At 54.2% G+C, this 24,055-nt stretch overlaps 1 protein-coding gene across 4 annotated transcripts; it reads left to right on the forward strand.

The window, feature by feature from the left end:
• The first annotated feature begins 422 nt into the window (after positions 1-422).
• LOC120541379 (interleukin-5 receptor subunit alpha-like) lies at positions 423-23,287 on the forward strand. Of its 4 annotated transcripts, none has more exons than XM_039772946.1 (10): positions 423-5,279; positions 8,235-8,349; positions 14,284-14,364; positions 15,317-15,437; positions 18,414-18,586; positions 19,468-19,607; positions 21,287-21,440; positions 21,702-21,798; positions 22,297-22,387; positions 22,525-23,287. In XM_039772946.1, the coding sequence occupies exons 3-10, from the start codon at positions 14,292-14,294 to the stop codon at positions 22,579-22,581; spliced, it is 906 nt and encodes a 301-aa protein (XP_039628880.1). In that variant the 5' UTR covers positions 423-5,279; positions 8,235-8,349; positions 14,284-14,291; the 3' UTR covers positions 22,582-23,287. The 4 variants fall into 4 exon arrangements, with proteins under 4 accessions (XP_039628880.1, XP_039628879.1, XP_039628881.1 ...); XM_039772947.1 differs by lacking the exons at positions 423-5,279; positions 8,235-8,349 and adding exons at positions 9,749-10,462; positions 12,662-12,666; XM_039772945.1 differs by lacking the exon at positions 8,235-8,349.
• Positions 23,288-24,055: the final 768 nt, after the last annotated feature.

The raw sequence follows: 24,055 nt of genomic DNA on the forward strand, positions 1-24,055 counted from the left end.
ATTGCCTGCCAGGTGGGCTACTTGTTGAAGGTAAGATGATCTTTTTATTTATTTATTTAATGTTCACTCCCATTGATGTCCCCACTTGGTCAATAAATAAAGCAGATACTGCTGAGGTAGGTCACTTGAGTGGCACATGAATGCTTTACTGGGTGGCACAAGGGGTCGCATTACAGCATTGGCAGCCCCAAACCCCCCAAAGACGTTCAAGTGAGCCTACCCGTGTGCGTGTGCGAGATTGGGCCTTGTGTGCAGTGGCACCCCATCCACAGTTGGTTCTTGCCATGCTGCCAGGGTGGGGCTTAAGGTTTCTTTATTTAGTCACCTTTACACAAGAAAACATGAAATTTGCCTTCTCAGTTGCATCCAATAACAGACAGAATGAAATAAAGCAGACAAATAGAAACAAGAAAGGTTAGGGTAAGGCAGTTAGATAATTTATATTTACACGGGGGAAAAAAAAAAAGAAAAGGTACAGGCTATCAAAACCATCTGCGATATTTCTTATTGAAAAGTCGTACGGCACTGGGAAGAAAGGAGTTTGTGGAGCGATTTGTGTGGGTTTTCAAAGCGACTCTCCTTCCTAGGGTCCAGGCCCCTCACAGCCCCGGTGGGCTAAACGCAGAGTGAGACTGTCGGCTATGGCACACCTCAGGGCAGCTCTTCATGTAGGCCGTGTCCAGGGGCATTGCCAATGTGTGGTCTGGAGACGTCACTTGAAGATCACCGAAGGAGATTTTCACAGTACACAGCATGGGCTCGTGTCAGTACCCCTCCTGTGCCACTAGAGGGCAGCAGTGACCCACCACTGGAGCTTCTTCCCTGCAGCTGGCAGCCGCGTGCCCTCCTTGCAGCTGTGCCAATCAGTCCTTTCTTTAAATTAGAATCTGGTTGATGGCGACTCAGTGTCTGCTGGAGAGAATCGCGTTATTGGGGGCTTCAATCAGTAACATTGATAGCAGGTGCTCTGGAGTGAGATGGACCCTGGGGGTTTATATGCATAGCGTGACTCGGACCGGCTGAGGCTCGGCCCCTTTCGAAGACCAGGTGCCCCCCAACACAGGACTTAAAGTTAAGGAACACAGAGGGGAGATCGGAGCACCAAAACACAAGTGGTCTGGCACACCAGCTTCTAGCAGTGTCTTATATAGCGCCTTGCTGGGCGGTGGTCCGGGCTGCTCCTCTGTTTCAGAGACCCTTGGAATGCTGCATTGTGTACGGTGACCTTGGCTGTCATGATTTTCTGTTCCAGCATGGCCTCGGGGGTTGCGCAGTGCGCCAGCCAAGTGTCCAGGAGGCCATTTTCTCGGCAGATTGATGGCGGGTGTAATTGAGGCACCCAACTGTGAGCATCAAGGTGAGCTGAGGGGAGAACGGCTTTATGGGGGGAGGTCGGTAAAGCGCCTTGAGCTGCACTTGCAGGGGCCGACGGTCCACGTCGTTAGCGTTGGTCTCTCTGGTCCGACCTGAAGATGGACCCTGAAAGACTGATGCCATGGAGTGAAGTGTGGCGTCCGACCCGGCCGGGTGGCACTGTTGATGCCGCCTTTCTGAAGTTGGGGTGCCTTCTCCACTGCTGCATTGACCTGCTTGATTTGAGGTTGGTGTCTTGCTGTGTGGGCCTGCCAGCTGCCCATGTCTTGTGCCTACTTGCCTGCCCTCAGGTGTCCTTGGATAGCATTATGTGTTTCTGCCACTCACTCTTCACTCCCACTGGCACTCCTTATTTGTCTCCTGGGGCACCCTGCCCCGTAGTGGCCTGTGAGCAAGACCTGCTGAGCTGGCAACTTGCTGTGTAGCTCTCGAAGCTGGTTTGTGGCATCTTGTCTGACTCTTCATCCGCCTGGTAGTGCCCATGTCTATCGGGCATCGCTTCCCAGCACCTATGATTGTTAGGAAAAGGAGCTGATTGAGAACGTGGAGGATTTGAATTGTGATGAGGTGTGGAGGGCGAAGATAAAATCACCAACAATGGTGCTGGCACAGTAGCGACTGGTGTTTATCATCACGTTAACCTTCGAATTGCCGCTGTGTAATATAGTGCCTTTCAGACGCGAGTCCTGTAACATTTCAAAGCTATTGCTCTCTTTTATAGTGCCTTTCATCTCTGTTTATCTTTGAGCCCACAAGGACTTAAGTGGCATTGAAAAGGTGGCCAGAAACATCCCTTGGTAGTGATGCCAATCCATCAGTGGGCACACTCACTTGTCCATCTGGGCAGGGGGCTCAAGCCCAGAACAGTACCCAGTCTTACTAAATTATTTATAAAATATGCGCCACGCTAATTAAAATGTTCTTCATGAAGCCCCCTTTGCCTAACGGGCTCTGCTCTGTGCCCCCACTCTTACAGCCTCTACTGACGTTTGCCCCCTTGGGTTCACCTCCACCACTTCCATTGTTTTTGGGGGTCTTCAGACAGGGCAGCTGGTGCCACCTCTGGTCACCTTGGTCCTTTTAGGGGGTCACCGGAGCTTGCTTTAAAAGGCCGAGTGTGTGTTGATACACAGTGGTGACTGGCATGGTGGCACAGTGAGGGGCGGGTTCTGCGTGTTTGACGTTTTTCAGGCCCCAAAGTCCAGCGGGCGTAAATCTCAAAGCCCCTGCCATTGACGTGTGTGCTGCTGTGCTTCCTCATATTGTCAGGCCCCCACATCACCTCTCCTCCAAAGTGTCTGCATATACGGAGCCCCCCAATCCTTCACCCATTCACTAAATGTGTTAATCTGACTGGCCAGCGGCGACCCTGCTCGACATCGACAGCAGGAATGAAGACCTCTGCGGTGAGGAGGAGGAAAGCCGAAGTCGGACGGCGTGCTGCACATAATTAAAACGTCCAGAAATTGAGCGGTGGGCTCGGCCAACGGCGCCCGCTTCACCTGGACTGGCCAGGCCTTCCTCATTCACGCAGGCCCTAAACGTGCCAACGCGCCGTTAAGGCTGAAGCCCTAATCCATCTTAATCCTGCAGTGTTTAGCGCTTGATGAGTTGGCATTGATTTCCTCGAGCGCCGAGAAGATCGATGCGTCCTCTGCTTGATTTTCCTTGGTCACATTTTACTAAGCGTGTGAGGAGGCTACGCTAATGGATGAGGGGACAACGGGCGGCACTGATGCTGGCGCTGAGGGGCTCCTGGTGGCCACAGAAACCAGTGAATTGGCATTTTACATGCCGATGGTAAAGTTCGAGTTGGACGAGGGGCTCTGACGGCTACAGGGTCTGCATTTTGGAACAAACGGGGTGGCGGGCCAGGGGTCTTCAGATCACAACACCACAGTCTGTCTTCACCTATCACAGGTGACGTCTGCGTTGGCACCTTGAAGGGAAGGACTGAGGTGGCACGCGGTGATGTGATGGGTGAGGAGTTGGTAAGAGAAGAACGGCCGCCATGGAGACGTCCGATGTCACAGCTGGATAGTCGCTGGCTGGGGGGGGTTGGCATGGTCCTCCTTTGTCTGCTCACTGCCACCTTAGAAGAGCACAGGAGGAGGTGTGGGTCCGTAGCGGGGACCCTTGCGTTAGAGCAGATAAGTCAGAGCGGCGTGGTGGTGCAGATGCACTGCGGACCCCTAAAAGGCCCACTGGCAAGGTCATGCCCCCTTGTAAACCTGCATGTGGCGTCCTTCCTTATCAGGGCGTATCCCCTTAGGCTTGGCTGTGTATTTCAGGTGCAGTGACGTGGTCGTCTTACCTCTGGGGGGCTCCACATGGACCCTCACTGCCGATCCTTGTGCCTCTCTGTGATTCTGCCTGGAATGTCCTGGCCACGGGTTCAAGTCCATCCTGTGGCTGCTGTTTACAAGGAGCTCGGCACCCACATCTGCCAGTGGTCTGTGGTTCCTAACAAAATTGAAAGCTCCAGAGTGACATCGTCCATCATCGAGATGAAACGCAGAAGGCCGGGCACCGTGGCCAGAAAGGCGCCGGTCAAAGAATCGTCATGTGGGTCAATCTGTGAGTCGGAGCCAACAGCGGGCACTCTGCATCACGCCAGTTACTTCAGGTTGGCTCATCCTGCCTTCCTCAGTAATAGCATTAGGCACTAATTAAAAAGCTGTTCAGCAAATTAGATTTAAATGAACTTTTGAAATTAACATGCAAATGTATTCATGTATATTTAGGTGGATGATTTCTCCTAATAAACCCACTCTGTGAAGTAATCCCCCCGGAATCAATGGCTGTGACTGGGTCTCGAGCTCCAGCCTGGTCGGACTGGTGGCTGAGAAGTGTGTGTGTGTGTGTGTGTTGCGTCCCCAACTGGAGTGGTTATCGTGAGCTTGAGGGGCCCTTCCGTGTGGGCACAGCTGAGCAGAAGAGTGACATGAGACTGGCCGGTAACTGAGGTGACCACACCAGCTGCTGAAGTGCTGGGAATGGTGGGATCTGCTGCTGTCTTCCTCTTTTGATTTCGATTTCTTTTTTTCCGTTTCTGTATTTCTTTGTTTTGGCTTCAGGGCTCCAAGTCGCTGACACGCCTGCTTTTCCAAAGTCTGTGAGTTTGACAGGCGATGTCCACTCCGCCCGGTGGTCTCCTCTTCTTTTGTGGCTGCCACGTGCCAAGGTTTTTGTGCAGCATTGACGTCACATGGCAGGTGTTTCGGTGGTCCTGGTGGGGGGCTTTTCTAGGTGTACTGACCGGTGCCCCCCATCTGCTGTGATGAATTTCTATGTTGATTTCATTTTATTTTTCACCCCTCATCTTCTGTTCCTTTTGACGGGCGCTGCCATGTTTGCGGTGCCAGGCTGAGTGCGATCATGTCACTTGTCGGGCTAGGCATGACGTCACTAGAGTTTCAGATGTCATCACGTTGTCCTAGTTTTGGGGTATTCATTCAAACACAACTGTCCTTGTATTTTTAAATGTCGGAAGCCATTTCCTGGCGCTGGCGTCTGTTTCGGGTTGTTGGGGTCTCCTGCCTGCCAGCCTCCGTCGTCTGTGTTCTCATTTCCTTTCAAGTCTCATTTTGTTGTTGTGTCCTCCTTAGTTGTGTGTGCTTTGTGGGTGGAGCTCCGAGAGGCGGGGTCACCCTGATGTCACGGGTGAAGCCACGCCCCTCGGCCTCTTGTGTGGACTGAGCTCTCGGTTTGTGTTTGCTGGACCACCAGTGAGAGTGGGGGGGTGTGTGTCTTGACATTTTGGGTGTGTTTATTTTATTTATTTATTTTTGTATTCATTTCAGGGTCCTGGATGGACTGAAGACCCCTAATGGTGAGGTCGGCCCCCCGTCAGCTCCTGTATGAGATGCCAGCGGTCCCAGAGTGACGAGGCCCGGCCTTAGCAGGTCAGCTGTTGCTCGTTTCCGCCTGTGTGTTTGCCACCTTGTGACAGACTGGGGGGACGAGGCCGTTGCTTGGAGGGTTTCGCCGAGTGGCGTCTCGATTGTTTCTCGCCTCATTTATCTGTTTGTTTGTCTCGTTTTTATGGCCGTGTTTTGACTGGCCTCTCCCGTAATAAGCCGCTGTTTGTCTGGCGTGCTGCTCCTTTCTCGTTTATCGTCCAGGGCCGGCCCACCACCTTTGTAATGCAGATGGGCAGACGAGGGTCACCATATAATAGAGAGACGTTCAGTAAATAAAGACACACGCAGACCTCAGAATGAGTCCGGAGTTGTGTGGCAGACGTCACCAGGGGGGTTGATTCCTTTTCCTTACTCCTGTTTTTCGATTGGCATGCACTGGGCGCAGGTTGGCGTTGACCCGCCTTACGTTGCCTTTTTGAGGCGCTCCCTTTGGCCTCGCTTTTTGTCTTTTGAATATTTGAATCAATTCTTTGTACCGCTTAGCTTGGTCTTCTCAAGCCAGAGGTTTTATGGCTGCCGCTCCCTTGAGTGGTAACTTGCCATTTGGGGACTTTTAAATGCCCTTTTCAAGCCAGTGCCCCATTTTGAGCCTGAAAGCCTGCCTTGTGATTGCGGGGTCCGGCTGCCTGTGGTGGGGTCTCTTTCTGAGGCTCAGACCCTGAATTAAAGAATTTGGGAGTTTGTCCCGACACCTGGGTGCAGACTATACCGCACATGATGCCACATGTGATGCCAGGTTGACCACGCTCCATAGGGACTGTCACAGCAACTATGTGTGTCTAGAAACAATCGCAGTAAGGGGACAAGGTGAGGGACACCAAGAGTCTCGCCAGGGACACGTGAATTGAAAGCGAATGAGTGGCTGAGGGAACGTGGATTCTGCCAGCCCAGGGTACAATGGCACATTGCGGCCCCTCAGGGCACCTCCCAGTATGTCTGTATCTACACAGCAGGGGCGTCGAGGCAGGAGGACATGGAGTGATGTGGGGCGAGCCTCAGTAGTGCCACTTCGGCCTGAAGATGGGAGTCGCTTTGCATGTACGCCAGTGTGTGTGTGGCACATTGGCAGGCAGGGCACCATGTAGGGAAGATGAAATATGTATCACGCCAGGCTCTCGGGTGACTTTCCATCAACACGTCGTGACATTCAGGCAGACACACTGCAGGACAGGACGTTAGATGACCTCGCCGGCCTCAAGGCCACCCGACTGAACTGCGCAGGGCCAGCCGGGTGTCACAAATTTTTAAATACGGGAGAAGGTGGGTGAAAGGACGCCTTTTATTGGCTAACTAAATGGACTGCAAATGCAAGGCATCGAGGCAGCTCGGCCCCCTTCGTCAGGCGAGGTGTAACAAAGAAATGGATCGCTCTGGTAATCTGTTCAGTTAGCCGTCCTCTCGGCCTACGTTCTCCTCTACCAATCTACGGCTAACGTGGCACAACACCCCACTGCACAGTTTAAAGTGGCAGCCACGAGCCCCAGAGAGACTCCATCTGCACTTCAGTCAAGAGCTCCGGGGCCATATTGTGCTGCTGGCCAGTCTTCTGTCCCCTCACAGTGTGAAGGTGCCAGGCCTGTGGTGGCTAAGTGGGCATCAGTGACACAAGTCTTAGAAGGCCTTGCAGTGGAGTCTGTAAATATCGAGCATTGTCACATGAGGGGACGCGCCCATCCCAGCCTTGCTGGGTAAAGTGGTTTTTGGTCGACTTTCCATTTAGCTGTCATTCACGATGCCCGTCCACATGACTCGCCTTGGAGCTCCAGATTGCAAACCACCTGGCAGTTGAGAGGGTTTTAATAAAAGTGGCGTCCCTGTGCTGCCTGTGGACGTGCGTCAATTCAGAAGTCTACACGTCCAGCCGAGGGCGCGTGGAACTCTTACAGTGACGACCGGGCACAAGTCCCAGAGTCCCCAAACGGTGTGCACGCTGCCTGTGGGCCTGGACAATGAAAGTCTCACTTGGCGGGGGGCACACGGTCTTACCTTACCTGCCAAGCGCTGTCTGTTCCTCACATTCCGGCAGGTGGCTCTGTTAATACACTGCACACGGGCTATGAAAGAATGGCGGGTGCCAAGGCGCTTACAGTGGTGGAGCTGCTGAGGAGTCACCAGCCCAGCTTACCTCCCAGCCATTCATCTGTCCATCTCAGAGTTGGCATTGGCACACAGATGTATGGTGCCAGGCCATTCACCTGAGGAAGTGGGGCAGGTCCGCAAAAACCCAAGTAGGTCGTCACACCTGCCTCTCAGAACAATTTATGGTCCCCTGGATTAAGAGAAGAAACGCATGTGAGCTGCGATTAACGGGACAGGAAGCCAGCAATCGGCCTGCTGCTCAGCACTGGCATTCTCATCTCTTGTGACTTGAACCTGAGGCCACCCAGAGAGTGCCAACCCTAGTGACCCTGACCTGGTCTGATCGAAAGGGGCCAAAGCCCCCATGATGTCACTGAGTGTCTAGTAAGAAGTTAAGAACACAAATGAACGCCGTCTAATGGGACCCTCGGGTGGGCTCGTCTGGCGATGGCTGCTGGCCGCCTCTCCTCATGTGGCTTTGTGTTTGCTTTGGCGTTTTTTTTTTTTTTCCTCTCTCTCTCTGTCTCTCATCTGAAGCGGTAAATGACGCAGTTACTCGCTGGTGGGCACCCCCTGCCCCGCCCCTCGCTTTCCAAAGTACCGACTCCCCATAGGGGGGGGCAGATCCGCAGGTCCTAACAGGGTGGTAGGTGGGCGCCTCTCCGCTCTGACAAGTTGCCGCAGGGCCCGATGTAACGTGAAGCGAAGCTCATTTTACTGCGATTTATGCAAATGTCTGCCGAGGTCTGAATCATCGTGAGCTCCTTGGCGTTGAGACCTGCTGGGGGGCACCACCGCCGCTGGGGATTTACGTGACTTCAAGTCCCTCAGAAACTTCACATCTTTCATTTGTCATAGGCACACAAGTGACCTGACGGCAGAGCGAAGCACAGGTCTTAGGACAAGGTGACAAACACAGGGGGCTCTGGCAGCATCAGAAATGTGCCAAGGAGGCAGGAAACGAAGTAAAAAGGTACAAATAATGACCGGGAGGGAGGAGCACAGGGATGAACTCAAAGTTCAAATAGATAAAGCCACAGGGCTGGAGGGGTCCTGAACAAGGCAAACCCATTGGGCACAGTGACGTCACATTTGTGCTCACTGCATTCTGTTGTATCGTCTGTGGGGGGCTTTGGTGGCCAAACTGGATGTATCGCCGCACCCCTTAAGAAAACACAGAAGAGCTGAACAAACGGGCCACCCGAGGCCAGCAGCACTGGATGGGCATCTGCCTGTCCTTCCTCTGGTGCATCGCAGACATTCACAAAGGGTCAGAAGAGCACCACCAGGCCCAAGCGATCCTCCATGACACATGTGCCTGGCACCAGTTGGGCTCTGCACTGAACGTAACCTCCACGCTGGTCTCAAGCACCAGCCTTACTGACCTTTGAGTAAATCGCCGTTGTCGTCAACAGTGTTGGACCCCCTGAACGAAGTGCCAGCAGACTCGACTGACAGCAAATGACCCAAAGTGACCCAACCCAAAGTGACCCAGCCTGCGGCCACCTACGGCACTCCAGGTGAGCAAATAACGGAGGTGCTGACGTCTGCCCTGAACTGGACCAGGCAGACTGGACATCTCCACCAAATGTGAGTATGGAGGACGGCTCCTCGGGGACACCTGTGACGCTCTACACTGGCCGGTGGGCAGACATCATGGTACAATACGTGGCTCTGGTGCTGTTTGAACTGCTCCACTCTTGCATTGCTGGTGCCCTCCGTCTTTGTTCCTTTGTCATTCTCAGATATGACGCCTTCCACACGAGACCCCCCTGTCAAAAATACAACAGGAGGCTTCAAAAGTGTTAAAGGTGCCCACCCCAAGGTTAGCTTCCCAGGGCATCCACACTGGCCCACCAGGCGGCCCCTTCACTGGGTCACGTGTTGGGGACGTTGCAGTCTTGTGCTCCAATCGTTTCTGTTCATTTTGTTTTCTCGTCAAGCATCATGTCACAGATATCGGGGACATTGGGGACTGGGAGATGCGTCCACTCCAAGGGAAAGCCAAATGGAGTAAAGCTTCATGAAGAGCTGGTCCAATCGAACCTCCAGGAGACCTGAACATGGCCGTCCACGAGAACATCAGTCAAGCTTTGGTGTGCCAAGTCTGTCGCAGCGGACACACGACGACTTCGACCTCGCAGGGTTTACATGTGCCCACATTTCTAAACGGCTGGCAAAGTGAGTGCTGCTTGATGAGGGGACCTCGCATTCAGAAGTGAGCCCCCCATAACCTAGGGATCAGAATTTGAAAAGCCCCTTCACAGAAGGAGGCGAGTAGGACACGCACGGGTGCAAAGGGGGCATTTCTGGGGGCGTCACCCAGGACGTTTATCTGGCTGTTCACATTCACAAGGGCTCTGTGTGCCCAGAGCAAACATGGAAGCGGCGGCACTGATAACCGTGAGGGGGCCTCGAAGTGGGCGACGCCGCTCATGCCGACATAACGCGAAGTGCACGCCGAGCGCCGCCGCCGCGCTAAGTGACAACACGGCCGGGCTAATGGGCCGACAAATGCCGTGTGGCACATTAAGCCAATCATCGGCCACCGCCTGGCACCTGCGACTTTGACCAGCCGTTTGCGTAGGCAAATCAAGTGTCGGGCCGGCAGGTAAACGCGGCCAAAGGTCAAAGACGAGTAAACGGCGGCGGCGCCGCCTCCGTCCGGGAAACGAGCCACACCTGGGGGTCCAAGGCCCACTCATCCGCGGGAATTAAAGAGAGAGAGAGAGAGACCCCATTCAACCGTTCTTGGCGTCTGCAAAAGTGAAACAATCGGCGCTGCTCGGAAGGCGACAGAAAAGAAGAAGAAGTAAAAATAAAAAAGGTGTCAGCCGAGGCGGGCGGGCACATCGTAGCCGAGGAGACCCGCCTGGTGAATCACCCGAGCAGCGAGCAGCGAGCTGTCCTGACACACGAAAAACAAGAAGAAGCAACGAGAAAAAGGAAATCGGAGCGCAGAGGTCCACCCCCTCGACCCCCTAACCCGGGCCCCAAAAGCATCGCGCAAACGCAATTGGGCACAGAGTCCTGCTGCTCCTCTCCGCACCTCCGAACGAAGACAACAAAAGAAAAGAAAAGAAAAGGTAAGTGCGGCACCGGGACATCGCGGTGGGTCGCCGTCCACGAACCTGATGAAAACGGCTCGGGGCAGCGCTCGGGCACTTGGCAGGTGAGGTGGCACAGATTGGGCACACGAGCCTGAAGAAGACGTGTCATTTATTATCTGAGAGCATCTCTGCTCGCCTGCCCCCGTTCTGTTATATAGCGCCTTTCCCAGCTACCGCTGTATCATCCGGTGTGTTTCCGGTCTGGCTCTCTCTTTTCTCTGATATCTTTCTATAATATAGTGCCTTTCACATCCGTTTGCCTGTTATATAGCGCCTGTCTTGAGGCGATGATCATTTGACTTGTCTTTGCCCGCTGGTGTCTTTCTGGTCTGTCAGTCTCTTATATAGCGCCTTTCACAGCTACCTATTAGGTCGGGCGTCAGAGCGGAGCACACCCCTGGTGACCCTGAGGAGTCCTATACAGGTAGTGCCCGCGCACCACCTCCAGGTGATTTAGTCGTTTATTTCCATGATGCTGACATCTTGTGCTTTTTGGTTTTTTGTTTTATTTGTTGTGCCTAAAGTCCACCTTGAGGGACTTGCCAGCCCGCGGGTCAATTGTTTGCTTATTTTCTACAAAGAGGAGCCTGGTAGCTGGAGTGACTCATCCGTGCCAGCAGTTTGAGTTTCTTCTGATACCAACTGTTAAAGGTGTGTTTTTGTTTATATAATGTGAAGTCCGGGCAGTGCCACGCAGTCACATGGACTGGACTGGTGATGCTCTGCTATTGTATTCCAGTACCTAGTGTGCATACTGGCATGGGGGGCACAAGGAGTCAGTGGTGCAGCTGGAACTGGCAAAAGAGCCATTTTTAGGATGTCTACCTGAGGTGGGCATTTGGATGTTGTAGCCATCCAGTGCTGCCGGGCACAGGGTGAGGGCTGACTGGGGGCCTCAGCATGTCTTTGTAACCCAAATGCCACAGGTTGGCGACTGGCAGTTCCACAGGTGACTGTCGGACTGTGCCAGTTATGGGGACTCTGCAGCTGTGAGGCAGCATCACAGACTGCTGTGCTAATCCCTGTTTTGTATTCAAGACAAGTGCCAATCACCACCCACTTTCTGGGGTCCCTTCTGTGCCACTGTACTTTTTATTTGCTCCGAGGACCTCGGTGACCACCAGCGGTTAGCACAACAGCACTGTTCAGTTTCCTTCACTTCGTTTGGCATGCAATGCCCTCATTGCTGGGAGGGGGCAGTTGGTCTCTAAGGGTCATTCCCATCCAAAACCGCCATCTCTTCCCCGGCCTCCTCTGCCCATTTATTCTGGCAGTGATCCCTCCAAGCCATTGCCAGCTGCTACACACATGGGGCTATGGGGTTTAGAAGAGAAGAGGCGGCGCTGTGGTGTCTGCAGGTCCAGTGGTACCTGAATCCATGGTGCCAGGCTTTGGCCTGTGGAGAGCAAAGTGGCAGAGGAGCTGAAAACGCGCATGCCAATGGTGTGAACGTGGCTTGTGGCGGAGCTCCTCTTGTGGTGTTTTGCTTTGTCCGCCAGCGCCAGTTGCTTGGCTGACCACACGCCAACACCTGATGTTGGGTGCCACCTGCTGTCTGCTACAAAGCCCGGCTTTCCTTTTCTTTATTGTCTTTGTGTGTTTGGGGTGTGTGGGCTGAGGCTCGTCTGGTGAACGGGTGGCACTCGAGGACCTTAAGGGGTGACAGTGGCTTGTGCTTGTCTGTTTGTCGTCGTTGTCGTCTTTTCCTGTTGATTCTGAACTTTGACTTTCACGTATCAAGTGCCGCGCAGGCTTTGGTGTTTAACATTTCAGTTCGTATCCCGAGTTTTTATTGCCATCTCTGCTTTAATTCCTGTTGTGCTCCTTTGAATTGAGTGAAGTGGGGCAAGGCGCTATATAAAGAGAGTGCGTTGTTATTATCATTTGAATGCCATCTGGTTGTCACTGTGCCCTCAGATGTGACGTCCTCGCTGTTTGTAGCCTTGAACTGAACATTGTGGTGCCTTTCGGGGGGCTTGTACTTTTTCACAGCCCTGCGGCTCCTTTGCTTGCGCGGCTCTTCCTCTTCCTCCTCCTCCTCCTCCTCCCCCACGCCCGGCCAGCGGAGCTGATCTGTAACCGCAGAGGGGCCGGCTGGGTGGGCTGACAACTCCCTGGCCTGCCGCTGGATGTTGCAACATTGTCTTAGTCACCTGTGCAGGCGTCAAGAACAAGAAACGGTGAACGGCCATCTCGTCATTACGGCGGGCAGAAGTCGTGAGGTCCGGTTAGAAAGCCAAGAAAGAAAACCAAACTTTGAACCCACGACTCTCCATACTGGCCGACTGCTCTCCTTGTAGACGGTGCTTTGGCCCGCTGGATTGGCATGTGGTGCCAGTGTGCCTGCCTCCTTTGTCTTTTAGTGCCCGCACCGCCAGTCACATGAGCAGAGCCACTGGGACCGTCCTGAAATGGCTGACTTGGGGTGGCCTTGCTGTTGCATGCTTCCTGGGTTCTTTGCCCGTGTCTTGGTGCCCCCCAGCCCATTCACCCCGTGTGTGGAGTGTGCAGATGGTTCTTTTTTTTTTTGGGGGTGCTCCAGTTTCTTTCCAGTATGAGTACCAACAGACGAGGTGGGCTTGTGATGTCAATGGGGGGATTTAAATGGGACCTTATGATTTTATGTGGTGCCCTTCATATGCTCATCATGCAACAGCTGTTTACGTACCTCCACAGCGGGAGTGGGCATGAAGGACTGGGGCCTCACTCGGGGTCACATGTGTCACCATGTGGTCACAGTGTCCTCCAGCGCCACAGGACGCTGATGAAGGTTTGAGCTTCCAGGAGTAGTGCATGGGTGACACTAAACTGGCACAAGGGCCATGAGGAGGCAGAGAATGTGTCAGCATGCCCTGCACTGGCCTGGCAGCCCATGCCCACCCACTGTCTTGCTGATGTAGTGATAGACTCTGTGAAAGAAAGAGTAGGGATGAGCACAGGGAGCGCATAAAGGGTGACCTCGTTGTTAAAGCAGTGCGCCGGGCGGAGGGTCTGGTCTGGTGGGAACTCCTGGGCGGCCACCCTGGATGTGCTGGTTTGTCGGGGCCTTTCCCAGTCCCACTTGGACTGCACCCGTTGGTCGGGGTTTTGGTTTTCTTTATTGGTGGATTTGGACTTTTGTGCTTCTTGCCCTGCCATCTGGTGGTCTAAGCCCCTTGTGGTGACCCTCTATACAGCACTGGGTGAAGTTATGTGGCCGTGTGCCAGTTTGGGTAGCCTGGTGAAGTCATCAGTGCCCCTGTTGTTTGTGTTTGTGACCACCGCTGTGCTCTCTGAGTGGGCTCCCCTCGTCGAGGTTGGCAGGCACTCTCTTAGGGTGTGCTAGAAGTCCCCGGAGCCCACTGCACTGTCACCATGAGACTCCCGGTGCTTCAGGCAGGTGACTGGCCCCCGGACCACCTGCTCTTCCTCCATCCGCTTGTCGCACGTATCCTGGTGACGCCGTGGCACCGTTACAGGTGGCCGGTCCTGCCATGGCCTTCCTCAGACTTGGCTGCATGTTGGTGACCTTGGACCCCCAGCCAGACCCCCTCCAGTGACTGGGGCATCGTCCTGTGCTGCTGATTTGTTTTACCAAAGAGCTCTGACCTCCGTGGTCTCCTCCATCATACCCTCTGACCCCCACGTTGCTCCAAATCCTTTCTCACCTGACTTTCTGCGGATTTTTCTTCACCTGTCCACATTGGCACATCAGTGGTGCCCCGTGAGCCTCTGCCCGGGTGTTAATCAGTCAGTAAATATGGAGGATAGAATTCTGAGCCCTCAATTTCTTCTTCTTTGTATTCTTCTGTTTGCAGGGACCCCCATGATGGCCAGGATTGTTCTCCTTGTGGCTGTTTTGTGGCTGTCGACGCTCCGGGCTTGCAGTGCCCACCAAGGTAAGCCTGCCCGCCCATGTGACACCAGTCCCGTCCTTATGGGTCGCATAGAGCCGAAGAGCCAAGCATGGCTACCGTGCTGCTGGAATTCAACCCAATCATGACGGTAAACTGGGGGGCTTTCAGCAGTTCCAGGGGGGCTTATTGTGTCTGTCTTGAAAGTGATTTACCAGTGGAAGTTCACCCTTTAACCTGAGCAGTGCCCTTATCAGACCACCCATGATGGCAACTGGGTGGCTGGCACTCGGGCGGGGGAACACCTGCTGCCAGCCTGCCATTCAGTCTTTTTTGTCCGCTCTGCCCATGTCACAATAAATGCAAATGGAAGCCTTTGTTTCCTCGGCAACATGTGAGATGCCACCTGATTGAATAAGTCGAGTGTCTGGAAGTGTAAATTCACAGTGCCATCCTGGCACCTACGGCCCTTGGTGGACACGAACGTTGAGGGCAGCCCTTCAGGACTCCGACAAGGTAAGCAGGTCCAGTGCACACCAAGAGGGGGCGCCGTTGAAAACTCCTTCCTTTTGCTCTGCTGTCTTCATCAGGAATGCGACTGATGTCACTTCCTCCACCCCTCGTGAAGCTCCGCCCCTCCCACGTTGTCTGCTCCACCACACGGCCAGAGATCAGAAGCGGCCGTTCACTTTTTGAGGGGTGCGGACCTCGTGCTCGTTCACTCTTTAAGGGGGCTTCGCCGAGGAGGAGCCGCCCCAACTCTTTATTCTTCCACCGATTAGGTCGCCATATTGTGTTCACGTATAGAATTTCACTGGATCTGAACCTGGGACGCGTCTCCCAAAGGACCCTCTGGACCCTTAAAGCTGTGGGGAGACGCCAGGCATGTGGGTGCTGAATGCCAGTGTCGCCCTCTGCTGCCAGCTTGTGCCTCCTGGTGTTTGGTGCCAGCGCCGTGCCCTGCTCTTCCATTCTCTTTGTTTGTCTTCTCTTCCAGGACGCGACCAGATTACAATCCGGAACCTCGGGTGCCTCGTCTACGCTTTGACGTCTATGAACTGCTCCTGGACGACGGACAGAAATGTATCTGGAGCCACCAACTTCACGGTGCAGCTAAGGTGGGCCGAGTCTTTGTATGTGCTAGGCGGGCCATGAAGGGAGGGAACAGAGTGGTCCGGGCCTGGAGATGAAGTCAAGTCAGGGGGCAGGAAACGACGAGATAAACGAGGAAGGAAGGAGTGCAGAAAATGACCCGGGAAAGGCTTTGGAAATGTCGGCAAACTTGGGCCAGCGAGGGACGCGGTGTGAAGAGTGTCACTGACGTCACAGGCCATGCCAACGGAGGTCTGACAAGAGTCAGTAAGAAAGGGGGTCCCTGTCTGGAGGGCTGCAGTGCGTGTGTGTGACACGTGGGCTCCATCAGGCCTCCACACGCAGCTCTGTGTCTGTTCGTTGACTGGGTTAGTCTGATCTGCCAGCGGACCACCTGGTGCCCCCTGGTGTCGGGCCTTTTCAGATCCACAGCATTTGTATTGGCACAGATTTTTTTGTTTTCTCTCCATACGTATGATGTGTGGCCTGTGGGGTGGCAACCTTGCAGTCCCCAAACCCAAAATATGCCCAAGAAACTGAAAATAGAAGGAGGTGCCAATGTTTATTATAACTAAAGGTGGCAGAGGCACAGACGCCACACAGAGGTACTAAATAAAAAGACCCCTTGTGCCCCCCGCCTAAACCCTCAATGTCTTCTCGTCATACTCCTCTCACCTTCATCTTCATCCTCCTGCCAGCTGAGCTCTCAGTTCACTGGGTCAGTGGCCACCGGACCCCTGGAGTACTGCTGGGGTCTCGGCCATTCTCCTCTGAGGGTCGTCTGCCCAGAGCACACTCTGGTGGTCTCAGCTACTGTTAGCCTCTCCGGCTGCAGTGGTCTTGTGCCAGCCCTGCTGTCCTTCCATTAAAGGGGGGCGCTGGCACAGGTCCCGGCCCCTCTCGGTGTTAAGCAGGGGATTCTTTCTTTTTCAGGACGCCATTTTGAATTTGGCTTTTAATCGCAGTTGCCGCCACTTTGGGGGTTTGTCTGCAGCCATGTTGTTGGCAGGGGTGGTCGCCACACACTCTCCAGGGGTCTTGGCGGTGCCCGCTGTTTCTTGTCAGCTTGGCTGTTGCCTTTCCTTGACCTTCTCTTGCAGGTTTTGCTCCTCTGGTTGTTCAGCTTCAGGTGCTTTTGACCTTCTCTTTCTTGCTCGTTCCTCGTTTCTCTCTTCTTTTACCTGAACGTTACGTTTTATTACACGGCTTTCAAGACGGTGACCGGGGTCCTAGGCGCTCCGTGATGTCACTGTGTCCCTGGTGTCCACTTTAGACCACTGAATGATCTCTTTGCCCCTAAACGCCCGGGCACAGACCCCCGCTAGTCTCGTCTGCCATGTCTGCTGCTCACTCCTCGGCCTCCCACCTTCCTTCTGACCTTCACGTCAGCTTGTTGGGCTTTGGTGGTCTCCCCAGCTTTTGACCCCTAAGCCGTCTCTCATCACCTGGTCCAAGCTGAGTGTGTGCTGGCGGCACACGAGGGGTTTGTGTTTGGGTGGCTCTTCGCTGGAGAGGCTGCTGGCCGATTTTTGGTTTTCATCTCCTGTTTTGTCAAATGGCCACATGTCAACGAGGCACGCAGAGCTGTGCAATTCTAGACAGCAACAGGGCAATCGCTGCCACGCCACGTGTTTCCAGTGGCATCTCTGCAGTACAGGATGGTGGGGCGCTGCCTGCTTCTCCCAGCAGATGGCACTCTTCAGCAAAGGTGAACATCAGTCTTGTTTAGAGCACTTAGCCACCGTAGTCCCGTTTGTCCCTCTGCCCCTAATGTTTCAGATAACATTCAAGTATTTCTTTTGGAGTCTGCGAGCTTTCCTGCTGGGCTGGCACTGCTGGCCTGTTTAATGTTCTCTCCGTACCTTTGCTTGTCAGTCCTGCCTTGGGACGTGCAGCCCGAGTCCTCCAAGTCACTCATTGCTTGAGGGTAAATGAGCGTGGATGTCATCACTGTGATCATGTGGCACTAACCGTCTTTATTCTTTTGAGTTTCTCCTTCTGCCATATTCATGCCAGCGGCTACGCTGCACACACAGTGCCAAGTCCATCAGCTCCGCCCCTACTCAGTGTCTGTCTCTCAGGCCCCGCCCCATTGACTGAGTGTCTGTCTCTCAGGCCCCGCCCCATTGACTGAGTGTGTGTCTATTTGTCTCAGAGGCTCCGCCCTTACTCACAGTGGCTGTCTCTCAGGCTCCGCCCTTATTTAGTGTCTCTTTCTCTCAGACTCCGCCCCTTTAAGTGTGTGTCTCGCTCTTTCTCTTAGGCTCCGCCCCTTTACAGTGTGTCTCGCTCTTTCTCTCAGGCTCCGCCCCATTTACAGTGTGTGTCTCGCTCTTTCTCTTAGGCTCCACCCCTTTACAGTGTGTGTCTCGCTCTTTCTCTCAGACTCCGCCCCCATTTACAGTGTGTCTCGCTCTTTCTCTCAGACTCCACCCCTACTCCGTGTCTCTCTCTCTCTTTCTCTCTCTTGTTGCACCATCTCAAATTTTCTTTCCATAAATGTCACTTGATGTCACTTGATGTCACTTTCTTCAACAAACAGGAGTATTTCCGTGTCACATTTCATTTCTTCTGTGCTGGGTTGGCGCCCTGCCCGGCGTTTGTTTCCTGCCTTTCGCCCTGTGTTGGCTCCGGCAGACCCCTGTGACCCTGTAGTTAGGATATAGCGGGCAGGTGGATGGATTTCATTTCTTTGGAGGGCTGACATTTGCTGTTGTGAAGCAGAAGACCAATAACAAGGCCTTGCTGTTGAGTCTAAGCCCCCTTGCCCAGGACTGCATGCCCTCCGGACCCTTACGCGCCATGCAGTTTGAAGTCCTCGGCCTCAGTGGGGGTTTCACCAAGTCTGACCCTCAAGTAAGGTGCTATGTAAGAGTAAAGTGACTTGAGCTGAATTGAATGTAAGCAGTGAGACCCCAAACACGTGTGCAGCCCACCAGGCTCTGGGCCCCCCCGAGCGTCTTATTTGCTCACGTGGTGTGTTTTTATTTGTTTTTTTGTAGGACGGGCAACTCCGATTTTTGCTGCGTACAAGTCAAGAGAGCTGAAGATTCGTTTTTCTGCCACTTTCCTCGGGTGACATTTCAGGGGCGCGACGTACAAGTGAACGTCGGCGGCTCGAGTGACTCGTTCACCATTAAAGAAGAGAGAACCGCTTACGAGGTGCTGGCTATCTGTAAGGACCACCTCAGGCTAACGGGGCTTGGAGAAAAGGAGGGCATCTGACCTTTGAGGGGGCAAAGGGTTTAGCATTTCATGTTTGTGGGTGGTCTGACAGTTTGGGTAGCGTGATTTGGCCTGGCACCACCGCCATGGCACACAGTCACAGACCCTAACTGGAAATAGATTTTGTGGTTTCATTTTAGTTTCCATGTGCTCACAACCCAGTCAGGTGGGCAAACACCCCCCAAACACGCGGAAGTCTGCACCCCTCACGATCCCCTCTGAGCAGCTGGCAGTTTGTATGCTGAAGGGTGGGCTAGCGGCCGTCACCTGCCATGTAGTGAGCCCCCTGAGCAGAGCAGGGACGCGGCCCAAGGGGGTCCAGCTCATGAGTCACAATGGTCTTCGCTGAAAGGACTGAATGGCGGCGGCGGCTGCTGCTGCCACACACACACACTTGGCAGTCGGCTTCTTCTAGTTGTGGCTCTTAATGTCCATGCCATGCCTGGCAGGCCATAGTCTGCAGTAGCCTGGCACCTCATCCAGCCCTGGTGCCTGCCTTGTGCCCACTGCTGCTGGGATAGATGGAGGTGGCCTTTGGTGTGTGGCATTAGGATGAGCACACCATCCCACCACCTTTATGACGCAGCGCCAGTCAACCCTGCTGAGCATTTCAGGGTTGGCACAAGAAGGCTGGTGAGCATCAGGACAAAGCTGCAACCCCATTAGCCTGACCACTGAGCCCGTGTTGTGCCCAGCTCACTGGCGTCCTTCACGGCTGCTCTTGGTTACCATCTTGAAGTGCGCTGAGCTGCCGTTGCTCTCGGTGACTCTTGTCAGTTGGCATCCACCCGAGTGTGTGGTGCACTTCACAGTTCTTCTTTGCTTTTCTAGTGAAGCCAAGTCCTCCATGCCACGTCCAAGCAGTGAAACGCAAGAAGAACATCGAGATAACGTGGCAGGAACCCCTGGTTGAATACGGCATCCAGCAGTTCATGGATTATGAAATCTGGAGCTCGTACGGCTACTTGACGGTAAGGGGGCACTAGCCATCGTCCTTGGCACCGGGCACTGCACTCATTTCATTTCCATTTTACGGTCTGTGTGTTGAAAGTGGCACATTTGTGAAGTTTTGGGGGTTCATTTGTTTAACGCGCCCGTCAGAAGTTGTAGCGGTTGCCATGGCCCCACGTGCCATTGGGTGGCCTTACATGTGCCGAGCTTTGAGTGTCGGTGACAACTTTGCTCAGTTTGTGACCGTCAATTACAAAGAAACCCGCCTGTCTTTCTCTGAAGGCAGTTACAATGCTGCATGTGCCCAGTGATAGACGGGCATCTCCTCTGAAGTTGACTCCTGCTGGAGGGGTCTTTGCCCCCGGTGACACAGCAAGTGCATATTGTGATGCCCTGCTCCAAACCTTTGACCTTCAGATTCTTGTGGCACACCCTGGCACTCTTCTTGCTTGGCTGCCGTTACATTTTTCTGCATATGGACCCCCCCAGTTCAAATAAGGGTACACCCGTGCCGCTCTGTGGTTGAAGCCTGGCATGCAGTCCCAGTTGCAGATCATCTGCCTTGTCGGTGTTGGATGGCCACCCAGGTGCCCCTTGGGCAGGCGCCGTGGCAGAAGGGCACGGGTTCATCCGGATGGCTGACTGACGTTTGCAGATGCCACCGTCGGTGTGATTGCCTCAGAGTGTGGCCTGGCGCCATGGGAGGTTGCACAGTGGCTTATGAGTGTCATTATCTGCGTATTTTGCTGGCGGCTTGCGTAAGTGGTGCCCTATCGACGCCATGTGCTGGGAGGTTTAACAGATAAGAGGATGACATCTGCAAAAGTAGAGAAAGGGCAGAAAAAGAGAGAAGGGCCAGAGCCTCCATCTTGTTGTTTACTGCGAGTCGCCCATGTCGGTGGCACTCACGTCTGCCCATCTCAGGTGTCTTGTGTGGCGCTCACTGGCCTCTGAAGACGTTTGACTGGCAAAGCCTGAATGGCTTATTAATATTTTGGGTATTCACCATACCCCCCCCATATCACAATCTGTGCAAAAAACCAAAAGACAATGAGGGGGGGGCATCCAGTCGAGGACACGAGAAACGGGCAGCAGACCTCGGCGACCCACCTGGTCTAATGGGGCTGTTGTTGTCAGTAGGGGGCACACCAGAGCTGCTGCCAAGGAGGGGACCACGCGATACCAGGGATGAGCACAGGACGAGTCAACGTGCAAACACCCGAGGTGGTCCCCAGATGGGACATAGGCAAGTGCCATCAAAGACCCTCCATGGACCTCCTCGTGTAAAGGTGCTGGCTTATTTAGGGGGCCTCGCACCCCACCACCTTGTCTGGTCAAAATGGTGATGTGCCCCTCAAGCAAAGGTGGCATCATGGCACAAACAAAACTGACACCAAATCAAAAACCAAAGTAGCAAACGGGATAAAACCAAACGAGGAGCCCAGGGAAAGGACGACGGCCACAGTGGGGGTCCGAACGGGATGAGCCTGGCCTGGTGAGGGTCCAGCAGTAGGTGGACAAGTGACCAGCGAGGGGACGGGACTCGCGCACCTGGGTGGCCTTCGCCGTTTCCTTTTCTTCCCCTTGGTCTGTGGCCACCTTGCTGTGTTTTTGGGGACTCTGGGTGGGATGGCCCGAGGGTCCTGTGCTCTCTGTTTGCTGACGCTGCCCGCCCGCCTGTCATCTTTTTTCTTTGCAGACAGTTTCTTCTCCCAAAAATTTGAGTCTCGTCATTCCAGTGGAGGACCTCAAACTGCCAGTGGCATTTCGGCTGCTCACTCGAGGAAATGAGGAGTACCCATCCAGCGGGCACCCCAGTGAGTGGAGCCAATGGACTGCGATGATTTACTCGGGTAAAGAAAGCTTTGTCACCTTTGGGGTCACACATAGTGTCACAGGGCCACCCTCTTACCTGGTTGGCAGTTTTGCTGTCATCTCTGCATGGCACAGGAGCACAAGGGGACAACTGCCCGTATTCGGTGACCCAGTACAAGAGGCCCATTTGTTGATTGGTCTGCCCGCGCCAGTCACGTCACGTGGCAGGGGGTGCTGTATGAGCTACTTGGGTGAGGGCAGGAGACCCCTAACCGCATTTCTGTGTTCTTTTATTCCAGAGGAGGCCGAATCAGAGAAGTGGAAGCTGTGGGGCATCGGCGTGGGCCTGACGCTGGCTCTGGTGGTCTGCCTGACTGTCATCGTGTTGTGCGTCAGGTAAGCTGCTGGCCTTTAGCTTCTTGTTTGTGGTTGGCCATCTTCTGGAGTCCCACGCCGCGTCACTCGAGACCCCTATGGCAGCTCCGCCCGTGCCCACCAATGCTGCCCCTTGTAAACCTGCACCATTCTGGCTTTGTGCCACCCACAGGCTCTCGGTTTCCTCCTTTTGTGACACTTTGGGGGCTCCATGGCTGCTTTGCTACGGTGGCTGTGAAAGGACATTCATTATAGAGGAGCTCCTTGGCAGGCACGACGAGGGTCCAGAGGCTTGGTGCCCAGGGGTTTGATTTTAATAACAGGGTGCATTTGTGAACTGGCGGTCGAGGGTGACACCAAGGATATTGTGGGTGGGCACACGTAGCACCCTGCGCCCCCTCCACATGAGGGTCCCCCAAGGATTTACGACACACTTAGCGGTGGGCAGCACGTTCTGCACGAGGGTTTGTTTGATTCTTTTGTTCTTTTCTTTTGTTCTTTTCTCCCCCCCCTTAATAGATTTGCAGTGATGGACAAAATGTTTCCCCCCATCCCCGATCCCAAAGACAAGCTGAAGGCTTTGCTGGAGACCCCCAATGACCCATCCAGCGTAAGTCTGTCACCTGTGTCTGTCTCACTGTGTGGGCACTGCCCGGGGGTCCACGATGTTTGCAGTTAGATGCTTGTGCGGTGGGCCGGCCGGCCGGTCGAGACGTGACATCTTCTAACGCGTCTTGTTTTCGGCAGGCTTGGCTTATGAGCGTCGCCAATGAAGCGGAGGCCAAAGTCGTGGTGGTCCAGTAAGTGTGCAAAGCGTCGACCAGGGGGTCCTCAGAGAGGCAGCACGGGATTGAGCCCCCCCTGTTTGGGCAGCTATGTGCTTGGCTTTGCACCGCAGGTTCATCGGCGCCCCCTACTTGGTACCTTCGCCCCCTCCATGTCACTGGCTAATGGATGGAATGACGGCCCTGAAGAACAGACAGGAAAGGTGCCACGCTACACCATGCCAGAGGGCAGAAAGCGCCCGGTGAGGCTGCACATCCCCATCTCGGCAGGGTGGTCCCACACCTGGCTACTGAGGGGCCGTCGTCTTCAGGTCCATTTACCTGCGACTGATTGCGGCCACTGGGAGCGCTTTAGGTGGCACACCGGTGACATTCTCAAAGTGCACCAGCTGAAGAGTCCAACATGCCCATGGCTTTCACATTCAGGGGGTCTTGCCAGTGTCTCGGTGGGCCTTCAACGCTTTGCTGTGGCGCCTTTCTTGTCTTTTTATGGCTTGGCTGCTCTCCTGACTTTGTTAGCCCGATGCTGGTGTGTGGCATTTCAGCCCGCTGCATGCCCAGACTGCCGCTGACTTGGCCCTTCATTGTGTTTGTGTGTTCACTGGGGCAGCGCCCAATGTTGCACATGGCATGACTTCTCTCTGTGACTTTTTTTTTTGTATAAATGTGAACGCTGCAGCTCAATAAATGGATGGCACAGCCTGAATTGCTGTCGTCCGCAGTTATGCCAGGGTCGGCCAGCTCTCCTAATTGATCTTGTTGCAGCGATGCCCAGCGGACGGCCGTGGCAGGGGGACTAAAGCAGTTGTGACATCTGAGTGTGGCTTTGACACATCCAGTCTTGGGAGGGGGTGCTCATCTTGTAATTAAAAGCCAACGAAGGATGCCAACTGCTGGATGCCTCTGGGCACTTTGTCATGCCACCTGTCCCACTCTGCCCATTTCTCTGATGCCCATTTTTGAACTGATCTGATTCTTGTTTGGTTGCCTCCAGGGCCGGGCAGCAGAACACCAGTGAAGTCCTAACGGGTCCTCTTGTGGACTACAGGAGAGTCAGGGTGCCCATGTCCCCCGCTGGCACTGCCCACCTTGCCTGCCTTGTCCTACTTCTTTTCAGATCAATTTTTTTTATTCCTCCACTGGGACAGTGTGACCGCAGTGTGACCTTGTATGAGCGACTCTGTCATCGTCATCGACAGCGGCCACCCGGGGAGCCACGCCACTTCTGGGGGGCTCCAGCACAACTCAACAAGCTCGGCTTTTTCACCTTGACGTCGCTCGAGGGTCTCTGCTGGCGGCCTCTCTTATGGGGCTCGGTGCCATCTCTGGCTCCCGCGACGGCGTTTTGAAATAAGGAGGGCGCAGCCAGGTGTTGGGCACCAATAAAACGAGCATGACCAAGTAGCCAATGAGCTGAAGCGAGCGAGCGAGCAAGCGAGCGAGGGTTTCTAGAACACTCCCAGTGCCCTGATCCCCTTGGTGCCAGGCTCAGC

Source organism: Polypterus senegalus, chromosome 12, assembly GCF_016835505.1.
Source record: "Polypterus senegalus isolate Bchr_013 chromosome 12, ASM1683550v1, whole genome shotgun sequence".
Lineage (NCBI taxonomy): Eukaryota > Metazoa > Chordata > Cladistia > Polypteriformes > Polypteridae > Polypterus > Polypterus senegalus.

Excerpts from the sequence above, each read along its gene's own strand:
- LOC120541379 (XM_039772946.1), top strand. The coding sequence starts at position 14,292 with ATGATGGCCAGGATTGTTCTCCTTGTGGCTGTTTTGTGGCTGTCGACG. Across the intron at positions 14,365-15,316 it reads GGCTTGCAGTGCCCACCAAG|GACGCGACCAGATTACAATC; the intron begins GTAAGCCTGCCC and ends CTTCTCTTCCAG. Across the intron at positions 22,388-22,524 it reads CCCCCAATGACCCATCCAGC|GCTTGGCTTATGAGCGTCGC; the intron begins GTAAGTCTGTCA and ends TGTTTTCGGCAG.